At 39.7% G+C, this 13,536-nt stretch overlaps 1 protein-coding gene across 1 annotated transcript in view; it reads right to left on the bottom strand.

Moving 5' to 3' along the window:
* EYS (eyes shut homolog) overlaps positions 1-13,536 on the bottom strand; it is a 530,119-nt gene that overhangs the window by 509,366 nt on the left and 7,217 nt on the right. Inside the window, exon 2 of the mRNA XM_072035108.1 lies at positions 12,850-12,971. Coding sequence (XP_071891209.1) covers positions 12,850-12,971 — 122 coding nt within the window. The remainder of the gene's footprint in view (positions 1-12,849; positions 12,972-13,536) is intronic.

Here is a 13,536-nt window from a genome sequence, read left to right as displayed (position 1 = left end):
AGGCAACATGCTTTTAGAGAACTGTTAAATGAAGACAGCAAAACAACAAACAAAACTGAGTTTACATGCAACAGGTGAGCGTTTTAACAGGATTGGATAACAAATAACAAGGTACTGAAGTCTCTCTTGAAAACTCCTTCTGCTGTATTCTTCTGTTCATTGCCTCTTATTTCTATCCAGTGTAGTTTTAATTCTCACTCCCTCACTCAAAGAGTATTTTTGTGGTAGCAGCATTTTTGTTATTCCCCAGAACAGCAGTCACAGAATGGAAAAAAAAAAATAGTATTTTTATATTGGTATCATTACTATGTAACATGATGGAGGGATGACTTCCACTGAGTATCAGTCAGAAAATAAAATAAGTTACTGTTTAATCCTTAAAGAGAGCATGTAAGTAGTCTACAGAAAAATAAATAAAATGTGAAAGAAGCAATGCTACCTGCTGTCACTTGCACTGCAGGCAATTAAGGCTTTGTTCAATCATTTTTATTTATTTGTCCGTATCTCATTATGAGCACCCACTCTCTCTCCTATGAACCCCTTAAGATTTATCCACTCTTTCATCCAGTATTCTTATCATCAAACCTAAAAAAAAAATCAAGAATACCCTAAGATGGTCCAAGGTGTTTCTCCAAACCTCTGCCTCCTTTACCTTGATGCCTCTGAGCAAATTCTAAATTAATTTGTTGAACAGTTTATTTAAAAAAAAAAAAAAAAAAGAAAAGAAAAGAAAAAAAGGAACTCCCTGAAGTTTTCGAATCCAGTTTTTGGCAAACTCCTGCAGAATCAGTTCTTACAGTTCTGGAAACCTACCTGACTCCCCTCTCTAATCTTTCTTCATCCTTAGATGAAGACATGGTCCCACACAATATCCTAATCTCTAAATTGGAAAGATTCGAAGTGTGGTCCATTAAGTGGATAAGGAATTGACTTGACGCACCCGGAGTACTGGTCAATGGTTCTCACATGCAGGTGGAGGCTGATAACAAGTGGTGTCCCTCAGTGGTCTGTTTTGTCAGTGTGTTTCAACGGCTTCATCAATGACATAAATGATGGGATCGAGTGCATCCTCACCAAGTTTGCAGATGACACCAAGCTGAGTGGTGCAGTTGATACCATAGAAGGAATAGATAAAATTCAAAGGGACCTGGACAGGCTGGAGAAACAGGCCCATGGGAACCTAATGAGGCTCAACAAGTCCAAGTGCAAGGTGCTGCTCCTGTGTCAGGTCAATTCCAGACCTGAGGACAGACTACGAGCACTCATTGAGAGCAGCCCTGGGGACGTGGGGGTTCTGGTGGATGAAAGGCTCAACATGAGCCAGAAATGCATGCAAGCTGATTGTCCCCCTCTTATTCGCTCTCACAAAGCCCAACCTGGAGAACTGCGTTCAGCTCTTGAGTCCCCAACAACAGAAAGATGCAGACTTGTTGGGACTGCATCCAAAGGAGACCTATAAAGATGTTCAGAGGGCTGGAGCACCTCTCCTGTGAAGGAAGGCTGAGAGAGCTGGGAATGTTCAGCCTGAAGAAGGCTCTGTGGAAGCCTCAATGCAGCCTTTCAATACTTAATTTTTCTTACAAAAAGGATGGAGAGGGACTCTACTTGGAAGGTAATGCTAGGACAAGGGATCATAAACCAGAAGAGGATGGATTTAGATTACACATTTGGAAGAAATTCTTCACTCTAAAGGTAGAGATGCAATGGAACAGTTTGCCCAAAGATATGAATGCCCTATCCCTAGAGTTGTTCAAGTCCACGTCGGAGGGGGGACTGGCCAACCTGATCTAGTGGGTGGCATTCCTGCCTATGACAGGGGTTCGAACTAGATGATCTTTGAAGTCCATTCCAAACTAAGTCATTCTATGATTAGATGCAAAGCATTTCTATGTCTACCAATGGTACCAGAGCACTTAATTCACCTGCAACATACTTGAGGCTGCTCATTGAATGCTTATATGGTTTTAAAGCTGGTCTTTGGAAGTGACTTCGTAAATTTCTCCTTTGGCTCTCACTCTTGATCTTCCCTGCACTAGTAGAAGACTTCAATAGCCTCGCAACATAAACAAGCATCAATTAACATGTGGATAGGACTTCAGGATACACGATGAAAAATGTGTTTAAAACACAACAGGTCTTTTATTGGTGGCAAGCAGAAGGCAAGCAGGAGCCAGCTGCACTAACGTACTCCCACTTCCCACCTGTGGTAAATGCACAGTCATTCCCCTAATCCACCCCAGGCTGAATATCATCCTCAGGCTGTGCCTTGATGGTCTGCCCCCCATTTCTTCATGGGTGATTGTTCCTGGGCTGGACATCAGCCTCACCCCTCACCATGGTGGTCTTGGTTGGTGGGTGTCTGCCTGTGGCCTGGACATTGTTCTCAGGCTGAACTCAGATGCTTTGCGCCAACACCGGTGGTGGCTATCTGTCTCAAATTGCCAACATTTTGTTAATGTCAACCCACGCCCCGATGGTCTGCAAAAAACTTTGTCAATGGGTCCAGTTCCATTTCTGCATCATCCACCTTTTGACACTTACAGGGAGGTTGGCCATTGAGGTCACCCAGTTCTTGGGTGGATTTCCTCTTTCTCCCCAGCCACATCATTTCATCCAGCCTTGGACACTTACAGGGGGGGGGGGAGTGGCCACTGAGGTCGTCCAGTTCTTGAGACTTCCTCTTCCATCCCAGATGGAACATTACATCCATCCTTTGGCTTTTGCAGCGCACCACTCAAAGGCTGGCACTTCCTGCCAGACTTCTCTGCACCCTGGCTACTCCAAGTCTCCTTGAGTTGTAGGAGTGAGAAGCTTGGCAAGATGTTGCCAGACATGGGGCAGCCCTTTTTACAGGGTGGGGGCCAGAGGTCACCACTGAGGAGACATCAGAGTAGGTGGCAGCTGGCATCACGGGATGCCTCTTTGTGGCAAAGGAGGCAGATACTGAGTACACCCAGCATCATTTGGCTCAACCTTACCACAGATCTAAGAAGCAGTCTTACCCATTTCATCTCCAATTCATCCATCTTATATGGCTCAACAAATGGTCTACATTGCTGTGGGAGATGGTGCTGATTAGGAGAAACTTCTTAGAAAAATTGGTTGGGCAAAACTGGTTGAGCAAAAGGGGCTGCCCAGGGAGGTAGTGGAGTCACCGTCCCTGGGGGTGTTTAAGGAAAGGTTGGACGTGGTGCTTAGGGACATGGTTTAGTGGGTGATGTTAGTGGTAGGGGGATGGGTGGACCTGATGATCTTGAAGGTCTTTTACAGCCCAAATGATTCCGATTTTAGAGTTGCACATTTCCACTTTTCTGTGGATTTTCTCTTCAGTAGTTCAAACTAACCTTGAAACTAAGAAAGCTAAGATTTCAGGAGAGAAAAACAAAAGCTACCTCCGTCTGCTTTAACAATTTATGCCAAGGCTTTTCCTCAAATGGGAAAGCACAGTCACTCCATTCCTTCTCCACACTCTGCCAGTATAGGAAACACCATGATCCAGCCTTCAGAACCACTGTGACTCAGTACTTTTTCTCCAAACATGTTACAGGTTGGGCCACCCTGTAATTACAGATACTGTGATCTCCTTCCTACCTCATTATGTGCAGGAGAAGAAACAAAGTGGAAGTTTATATCTTTATTTTCTCCTGCATTCTCAATTCATCCACCACAGGATGAATCAATCTCAACAGAAGCACAGTTCAATCATTCTGCTCTCCTTAGCTCTATGTTTCATGTTTGTCTTTTAAATGTTTCCATACAAGTGTGACCAGATATTGTTGAATTAGTATCACTTATGTATTTGGTCCAGTCTTCAGTCTTCCATCATTCCTTGTATAATGAACATCCTACCTATGGATGTATATGGCACTTGCTATTTTAAAGTGTCAGAATCCTGAATACATACTAGCACTGAGGAACTGCACATAGGAAATTCCACATTATTTCACATGCATTAAACATAGGACTAGACTGAATTTAAAGAAAATCTAAAGTGCAGAACAACTCATGTTAATTTATGTATACTTGATTTTACTGTTAAAATCACCTACTTATCCCAGAACTATTTTGGAATGTGCTCTACATTATTTAAACTGATGGAAAATCTGGATGACTGCAGAAAGAAATGCACAAAATCTCTGGAGCAGGAAGGGACCTTTGGGGATTGTCTAGTACAACAAAACAGTCAACTAGAACAGGCTGCTCAGGACCCTCATCCAATTGAGTTTTGAGCATCTGCAATGATGGGCACTCCAAAACCTCTCTAGGCAACTCGTTCAATCATCCTTACTGCTTTTCCTATTTAGACAAACTCTGCTATATTTCAGTTTGTGCCCATCACTTGTCCTTTCGCAGAGAAGCACCACTGAGAAGCATCTGGCTCTGTCTTCTTTACCTGCCCCCTCCCCTGCAGTACTTACACACACTGACAGGATTCCCCATTGACAATTCATCTCATTGAATTATATCAGGTTGGCCAGGCATGCTTTCCCCTTTGTAAATCTATGTTCCTGATCACCTTCTTATACATCATGTATGTAGAAATGGTTTCCAGAATTGCTTTCTCCAACATCTTCCCACAGACTGGGGTGAAACTGACTGCTCCACAGTTTCCCAAATACTTCTTGCTTTTTTTGAAGGTAGCAGTGACACATTCCATTTCTGGCCTTCCTTTTTCTGCCTTTTTCTTTTTCCTATTCCATGGCACACTTCCATTTTCAGGCTTTCTTCCAATCCTCAAGAACCTTTACCAAGCAACCGGACCTTTTGAAGATAATCAGGAGTGGGCTCAGATTTCCTCAGCAACTTCTATCCTATCAGGTTCCTGCAGTAGGGAATCTCTTGGTATCACCACCCGTCCTTCCTTCCCAGTGCTGTTTTGGGGCTCAGCTTCAGCTCATTCAGATGCTTCACTGGACAAAATTTCCAGTCCCTCCTCTGCTACCAAGTCTCTGAACCTATTCCATGGCTGTAAAGCTTCAGATAAAACAGGACATGTTATCCTGATGTCAATGTCATGCTTCCAGCCTTCATCATCACAGACCATCACAAAGTATTTCCCAATCTCACAAGCACAGACTCTGCCTGCTCTTCCTTCACTATGCTTATGAGTTCAGGTTCTGGTATCTGCAGTGCCTTGGAGAAGATGCTGTTGCTCTTCTCATTACCTCTGAAGCTGTGCAGTCTGCTGCTGACTGCCTCCTGCAGCACATTTACTTGGAAGCACAGATCCTCCAGTCCACATGCACCTCCTGCAGGCAAGGACACTGTACCCTGACCCCTGCCTCCAGAAGAGGCCTCAGACATCTTCCAACTTGGGGCTGCAGAGAACAGCATCCTGCTTTAGAAGCTCAGTCTGTTCTGAGGTTTCTGATATGCTGGGATAGTTGCTCCAGTAGGTGGTTAGGGATTGCACCCTGCAGCACCATTGCTAAGCAGTGTCCGTGACAGTTTCTGATCCCCCGCTGCACTAACTGCAGCCTCTGGTGGCTGTGCTCCAGGCCTGGTAGTTACCTTCATGCCCTCCTGCACTTCCTGAAAGGGTGCTGGGCTCCCCCTAATGAGTCAGCTGGAAACATAAGTCTAAAAGCCCCCTTTGTTCAAAAAGTTGACAACAAGCTTGTGAGCAGCTGTCACAGTTTGCTAGCAGTCACAGCTTCCTGTAGCCATTCCTTACACAAGCTGCAGGAACCCTGAAGCTCCTTAAAGAGTTCCTACCACTCCACAGAAAATCTAGCATATCTCAAATGATAGCCCAGAAACTGCTGTGCAAACTGCTTCATCTGTTTGATGCACTCATGTATTTGTATGTTATTTTGGAAACTTTTTAAATACGTATTTTGTAATTTTTTAAACCCACAAGTATGATTAATATGGGTAACTTAGCACATCTCATGTACTCACAGTTACTTCATTATTTTAGACAGTGTTTTGTGCTCCCTCTATTTAACCCACATTCAACAAAATGATCATTTCATGACTCCTTGGGTGTCCGTAACCAAAAGGTATTATAAAACATTTATTTAAAACACATCTCCCAGTGATTTAATATACCAGAAGGAACAACACTACTGTTCAAGATGGAAAGCTGATGAGCTGGCTTGGTGTATTTTCATGTTTCAATATTGATTTCACATGAAACTTTATATTTTGTTAGGATTTTAAATAAAAATGCAACTATCCTTTCTGAAAACTGTTGAATAACAGCCGAAATTTACCCCAAAGGCTGCAAAATGTCAGTGACTTTTTTTAGTACATACTACTGAGATGGCAGAGCAATATTTTGTTGTCTGCCTAAGGCAATGAAAACCCTAAAGTCCATTTCATACACTGCATTGAAACAAGCAGCACGCTACATATTTCCAGTTGTTAGCAGTGTTACGAGATAAAAATACAAAACAGTTGCTGTCTTTGTAGGTAACATTTGTTTGGTCTCTCACAAATTTCTTTAGATAATTCATTAGGAAGTCTCCCAGACGGCCATATAAATCTTTTGAAGATGTCTTTATGTAAGAGAACAGAACTTGGTACTAGGGCAAAAATAAAATTATGAGTCACAACTGAAGATGTCAAAAGCACAACAGCCAAATGTTTTGGGAAACATCTCAGCAGCTAGAGAGGAAGAGCTCGCCAAAGAACCCTGAAAAAATGCCAGCTAAGAAGCCAGATGCTGCTTGCAAAAAAGTGTTCCAGAGTTTGGCATCAGGGACCATTAAATGCCAAGCTGATCCCCATCTGTGGGAAAAGCTGTTTACTGCTTCTGGGGAAGAAAAAGTACTAAGGAATATAGCAGTGCCAGTAAAAACAGAAGGCAGACTAAATTCAGCATTCAAATTATAATACCACAATTTACTTTTTAATTCCATGATAGTTTAAAATCTATTAATTTAAGAATAAACGTATCTTAAAAAATATAATGCATATATATATGCATGCTTTTAGTTATGGATCTTTGAGATATCTTTGATTCAGTTCTTGCATAGTTCTGAGAAACTGCAGAGGCTGCTTTTAATGTTACTTTGCCAAATAAATCCGCTCCAGAAGGGGGAAAATGAAACAGTATGCTCCTTTAGGTAACAATACTATAATCAAAGCTCATGGTATGCACAACACAGAACACTTTGTAATGACATAAGCCATTTTTTAAGTTAAGAACAGTTACACTAATGAAAATTAGTTTCTGATTTTGAAAATATTACTTGGCTTCAAATGCTAAGAGGCAAAGCAGGGAATTACAGCAAGATATGTATTTGTGAACAGACTAAGAAAGTAACAGGAAAGGGAGAGATTAACTCTTGCTGACAGTACAGTTACCTTATCTGTCAACTGGCATACATTATGATCTAAGTAAATGTGAAGATGATCATTGCATGGGTAATAGTTGAAGAAACACTGCAAACAAGACTGTAACAGCTTGATGTTCAGAAGTAACTCGAAAGACCCCTGTTACAAAACACAACTGTATCTCAGTTGTTTCAGGCTCCAGTATTTCAACTGAAGTCTGAGGGGTTATAGGAGAACTAAAACAGAACATGAAAAGCAACAAAAGGGTCTAAAAGAAGAACATTTATATATGGGCAATACTTCTGCACATTATCAGTAATTTCTTCCAAGTGCTTAAGGTACTTATTGCCCTTAGTTAAAGGTGATTCTGGCATTCAGCAAATTTTATCTTTGTAAGAGTTGGTGGGAAACAGGGTTCTAGCATCAATCTTCTCTGAATAAGAGAAGCTTGCTCCTAGAATTTAGGGGAATACAAATAACATTCTGAAACTACTCATAAGCTTTATATTGAAAAAAAACTTACAGATAAACTATAAAACAGGAGTAGGGCTCTGATTAGAAGGAGATTTTAAGTAACTAGTAGATTGAACTGCTGATTAAAGGTAATTTTTCTCATGTCTAGTGATTTTTAAAAGGGTATGACAGTCATAGAACTACACGGGTTTCAGAAGACCTTCAGGATCATCAAATCTAAACATCAACTTGACCTACAAGTCCCATCATTAAACCATGCCCCTTAGTGCCCTGTCCACACATCTCTTAAATACCTCCTGGGATGGTGACTCCACCACTTCCCTGAGTAGCACGTTCAAATGCTTGGCCACCCTGTTCACAAATAAATTCGTTGTAATGCCCAATCTAAGCCTCTCTTGGCACATCTTGAGATCATGTCCTTGAATCCTATCCCTTCTTCCTCCAACTAGAAAACAGACCAACAGAATCCTCACTGCAATCTCCTTTCAGGTAGTTGTAGAGAGTCATGAGGTCTCCCCTCAGCCTTCGCTTCCCCAGACTCAACAACCCAAAATCCCTCAGCCATGCCTCATAACTCTTTCCTTTAGTCCCTTCACCAGCTTCATGGCTCTTCCCTGCACACACTCAAGCACCTCAAAGTTCTTCTCCCAGTGAGGGGACCAAAATTAGGCACAGTACTTGAGGCATCGTCTCACTAGTGCCACATATAAGGGGACAATCCCTTCCCCAAACCTGCTGGCCACACCATTTCTGACACAGGCCAGGATGCCATTGGCCTTCTTGCCCACCTGGGCACACTGATGGCTCATGCTCAGCCAGCTGCCCAGGTCCTTGTCTGCTGGGCAACTTCCCAGCCACTCTTTCCCAAGCCTGTAACACTGCATGGGGCTGTTACAACCCCAGTGCAGGACCTGGCACTTAGCCTTGTTGAGTGTCCTGTGACTGGACTCAGCCCATCGATCCAGCATCTCCAGATCCCTCTGCAAAGCCTTCCTATCCTCAAGCAGGTCAAGAGCCCTACCTAACTTGATATTATTCACAAACTTACTGAGGATGCACTCGATCCCCTCATCCAGATCACAGACAAATGTTAGAAGTGGCCCCAGTACCAAGCCCTGGGGAACACCACTGGTGATGGGCTGCCAACAGGACTGAACTCCATTCAGTGTGACTCCTTGAGCCCAGCCATTCAGCCTGTTCTTACCCCACTGAACTGTACACCTGTCCAAGCCATCAGCAGCCAGCTTCTCCAGGAGAATGCTGTAGGAAACAGATTTACTAAACACTTTACTAAAATCGAAGTAAAAAGCAGTCACAGCCTTTCCCTCATCTACTAAGTAGGTCATCTTGGGAAGTAGATTGGGTTAGTCAGACAGGACCTGCTTTTTATAAACCCATGCTGGCTGCATTTGATCACTTGACTGTCCCTTATGTGCTGTGTGATGTCACTCAAGCTGATCTGCTCCATAACCTTCCCTGATACTGAGGCGAGACTATAATTCCCTGGATCCTCCTTCCTGCCCTTCTTGTAGATTGGAGTCACATTCACTGACCTCCAATGCATGACATAGGAAAATATACTTAAGTATATTTCCCATTTCAGATGGAAAAGTCCATTGGTATGCTACAAAGAAAAAACAGCAAAACACTTCACATGTTTTTTTCTTTGTAACAACTTCAACAAATTACACTGCCAAAATGGCAAATAGCATGCATCTGTGGGATTCAATCTGGATATATGGAAAGAACTGAACAGTCTGAAAAGACACAGGGTTAATCCTCAATGTCATATTTAATAAAATCAGATTTCAAGCTATTCTATATCACTGTAAACATCAGTTCATCTATAAAACTATGTTACCTAATATTTTGCAGGAAGAGTTGAAGAGATTTTTCACTTAAAGTTTCTCTGTAAGATGGTAACAGCAAAGGAGACCCCAGGGTTTTAATTAGGGTTTGCTGTTATTAGGGCAGAACCTCAGAAGAAGCAGAAAAGATGGTACAATAGAATAGAGGAGAAACCAGGAATTCAGCTGGTAATAGATGCATCTGTCTGTAAATGTTCAGAGACATAATTTGAGAGTTTATGCTATCATGAGAATTAGAGTGAGGTTCACAGTGTACTGGAAATATATGCATGGTTGTAACTTCATTTATTTGCTGTGCCATGTGCATAACTGAAAAAGGAAAAGGAGAAAAATTTCTCATTTTATCAGCTGCACTAAAATCAACTGGAATGAAATGGGAATTACAAAACAAATGACTCACATTACCAATTCAAGCTTAACTCTTGATTCAGGCTCTTTCTTACTCTAAAACGCTTTTACTAAAAACATGTACCTGAGAAGGTATTTTTTCCTCTATGTTGCCACGTTATTTATTTTACTATTAAGAGAATTCAGTGAGAAAAGAATTCAGTTCTGGCATACTTGTTGATCCTTTAGTTCTCACAGCAAGATTTCATAGCGAGGTTCAAAAATGAATACTGCAGTTAAATAAATGAAATTCTTAAAGAACTTTTTAACAAGTTATTTTGGTTTGTATTATTTTTCTCATTAACACAAATTTGAAACTTGGCACTAAGTTTTTATATATTCTTTTCAATTTATTTTTCTATACAGAATGTATTTTTAATTATCTAACTTTTCAGGAATTGATCTTTTCAAAAGAATTTGAGAATATTTAGAGAAAATAAGTAAAAGGAGATTAAAGGCACAGAAGGCACACTACGTTATCTATCCATTCCATTAATTCAAGATAGAAGTGACACCAAGTGATATAAATGGTGCAGCCAACTTCAAACAGATTCAGGGAATTCTGAGAATCATTGACAGTCTCTAAACTCACACCAAGAAAAATAAACACTGCCAGAAAAGGAAGAAAACTATATTGCTTCATCACTGTTGCATTTCCAAAGCAGTGCCTGGCATGATTTCAGTCCAGACTACCTAGTGATCAACTAAAACAACAGCTAGGCACAGCTCAAGAGTTAGAAGATGAGCCAATGATCTTTTCTATCAGGCAGTCAGGACAGAGTTATCCTGCTTCACAGATTACAGTTAATTTTGAAGATATAGCTGCATGCCCTTAGAATCAGATACTGGGCACTGGCCCTGCTCAGCTACCATGAAAAACAAACGTTTTATTTCTGTTGTTTTCAAGAGAAAATTGTTAGAAGTAGTAAAAAAAAACTTTTATATTGAGTAATTGTGAAAATAAACAGTGTCTTTTACCATTTGTGAATATGAACTACAGCAATTCTAATGACTGAAATTAAATTGCATTATGTTATACAAAAACATGGTTGTTCATTTTCACTGTGGTTGCTAAGTCTCTGACTCCCAGTTTCAATTACAGGTATCTTGGAAGAAACTGTTTTCCTTTGACTTATCATGACCCTAATATATAATGATTCAATGGTATGTCTAGTTTTCCTGTTCTGATATGTCAAAGAGGACAAATAGCTGTGAGGAAAAATACGTGTGGTGCTTACAGTTCAAACCAATTCTCCTCTAAACATTTTCTGTAACTGTTCAGTATTTTCCAAATCCAGAAAAAGTACTTTTTGAGCATTTTTTTTCATCTCACTGTACAACAGGGAGTCCCTGGATTTGCTCTTATGCAGTTGGTCCAGCTATGAGTAAAATCTGAAGAAGCCGTATTAACTTCTACAATATATTTAACACTTCCAGAAGCTGAAAGGATAGGTAAGATAAGTAACAGGATACATCATTGCACAATCCATCATAGTATGCCAGAACTCATAAGGTAACAACTAATCAGGCAAAAAAAATCTGTTATAAAATTATTTTTCATTAGTAATCTAGAAATACCTAAAAATTTCACAAAATAAGAACTACATAAAACATTTTTCTATGTACCAATAAACTTTAAAAGGGAAGAAAATCCATTTAAAATATTTTAAGAAATTTTCTCAAACTTCACCAGTCTTATTTTTCTGTTACTGGACTGAAAAAAAGTACCAAAGTTGTACATCTCATACTACATAAAAATTAAGTTCTAGGATAACAAAGTATTTCAGTTAAATTCTGAATATAAATTTAAAAAACAAAAAGCATTAAAATTAAAGTGTTTCAATTGACTTTTACAGTAAAGACAGTTCAAATTAAAAAAGACTAAGTTAGATTTTTTAAATTAACGTCACAACTGAAAAAATGTGTTTTGCCCAAAATTTGTCTTCAGGATTCTCCTAATCCAAAGTTCTCTAATTATGTCAAGGCTGACCATAACTGTTTCACATGAACAAGGTGTTTAAAATAACAGAACTTAGAATTGTCTTTGGCAACAGGGGAAACTTTGTCTATTTTCAACTGTGATAGATTTTCTTCTGATTACTACCTGTATTACCAAGACATAACTGTGCAACAACTACAATGTCTATAGTCATTACACTATGTTCTTCAAGCCAATATGTCAGTATCCATTAGCAACAGTTCACATTCAACTACAGACTAACTGTTTTAGTATTGATATTATAGGTAAGCCTGGTACAGGTAACCCCTGGCTATAAACAACAGAAGCTGACAGTTTAGGGGGGTCCTTATCCTTGTAAAGCTGAAAAATATATTTTTAAATCAAATGCACAGATTGTTGGCATTTGTGTTAGAAATACATTGAGTGTCAAATCCTCATACTTTCTCTCAGCATGGCTGTAAATTTTAGCTAAATCACTATTTTGTTGTCTATTTAAGACACAAGGTGGCAGCAATGATATAATCTCTTCATTTAAGACTGCACAAACACATCCACTCCCACTACTTTTACTCTTAAAGCATCTCATGTGCTTATGGGGCATATATGACAAAGATCCTGTATTTTCTTTGACAATATGCAGTTCCAGGTTAGGTTACTCATTAAGTGTTTTGAACTGATGCTTTTTTAAAAAACGTCAATGAATCACTGTGCTGACTTCAAATGAATGCGCACTCAAACAGCATACCCGTGACAGAAGTTGTTAGTTGATCTTTGTGTAGTAACATTCCATTCACAGAGCTGAGAAATGAAAGAATAACTGGGTGCATAAGCTTGTCAGTTCTGGAACATAATGATACAGTGAGAAGATGCAATGCTTACTGATAGCTGTTGAAAAGATCTGTGCAGGTGCCGTTGTTTCTGCAAGGCTCTGAATTACATTCATTTGATTCATATTCACAAAATGTTCCTTCCCATCCAGGAAGACAAACACACTGGTATCTCTGTAACATATTAAGGAAAATAAGTTAACCGCTTGTGTATTTCTTAAATATATTTACAGATATTATACATACATAATATATATAAACTGTGTTTCTCATCTTTAAACAGGTGATTCACTATTTTAAAACTTTAAGAAGTTATACATTTATTGATAGTTCAGCCCCCTAGTATGATGAAAATGGGGTATGAAGTAGATACATGACAACACATCAGTTAGCAGTATCCGCCAACTTGCATAATCAATTCTTTACTATCTCCTCCTCCCTCCTTCTAAGTTTCTGTAAAAAAAAAAAAAATAAATATTCTCTCCCATAAAACTACTTGGCTTGGATCTTACACTGACATGCCTAAACCACAGGTGCTGACAATGATCTGAGTTGTATTGCTCAGCACACAGTCTAAACCAAACTTAATATAAAATAATTTATCATGAATTCTCAGGATTATATATCCCACTTAACATCTTTAAAATGAAATTGTCTAGTACTGCACAAATGAAATACTGATGCATAACTTATGACATGAGAAATTATCTGATACACATGTATAGAAGACAGTAGAGAT

This window comes from Anas platyrhynchos, chromosome 3 (assembly GCF_047663525.1).
Source record: "Anas platyrhynchos isolate ZD024472 breed Pekin duck chromosome 3, IASCAAS_PekinDuck_T2T, whole genome shotgun sequence".
In the NCBI taxonomy this organism is placed as follows: domain Eukaryota; kingdom Metazoa; phylum Chordata; class Aves; order Anseriformes; family Anatidae; genus Anas; species Anas platyrhynchos.
This window is presented reverse-complemented; position numbering and strand designations above follow the sequence as displayed.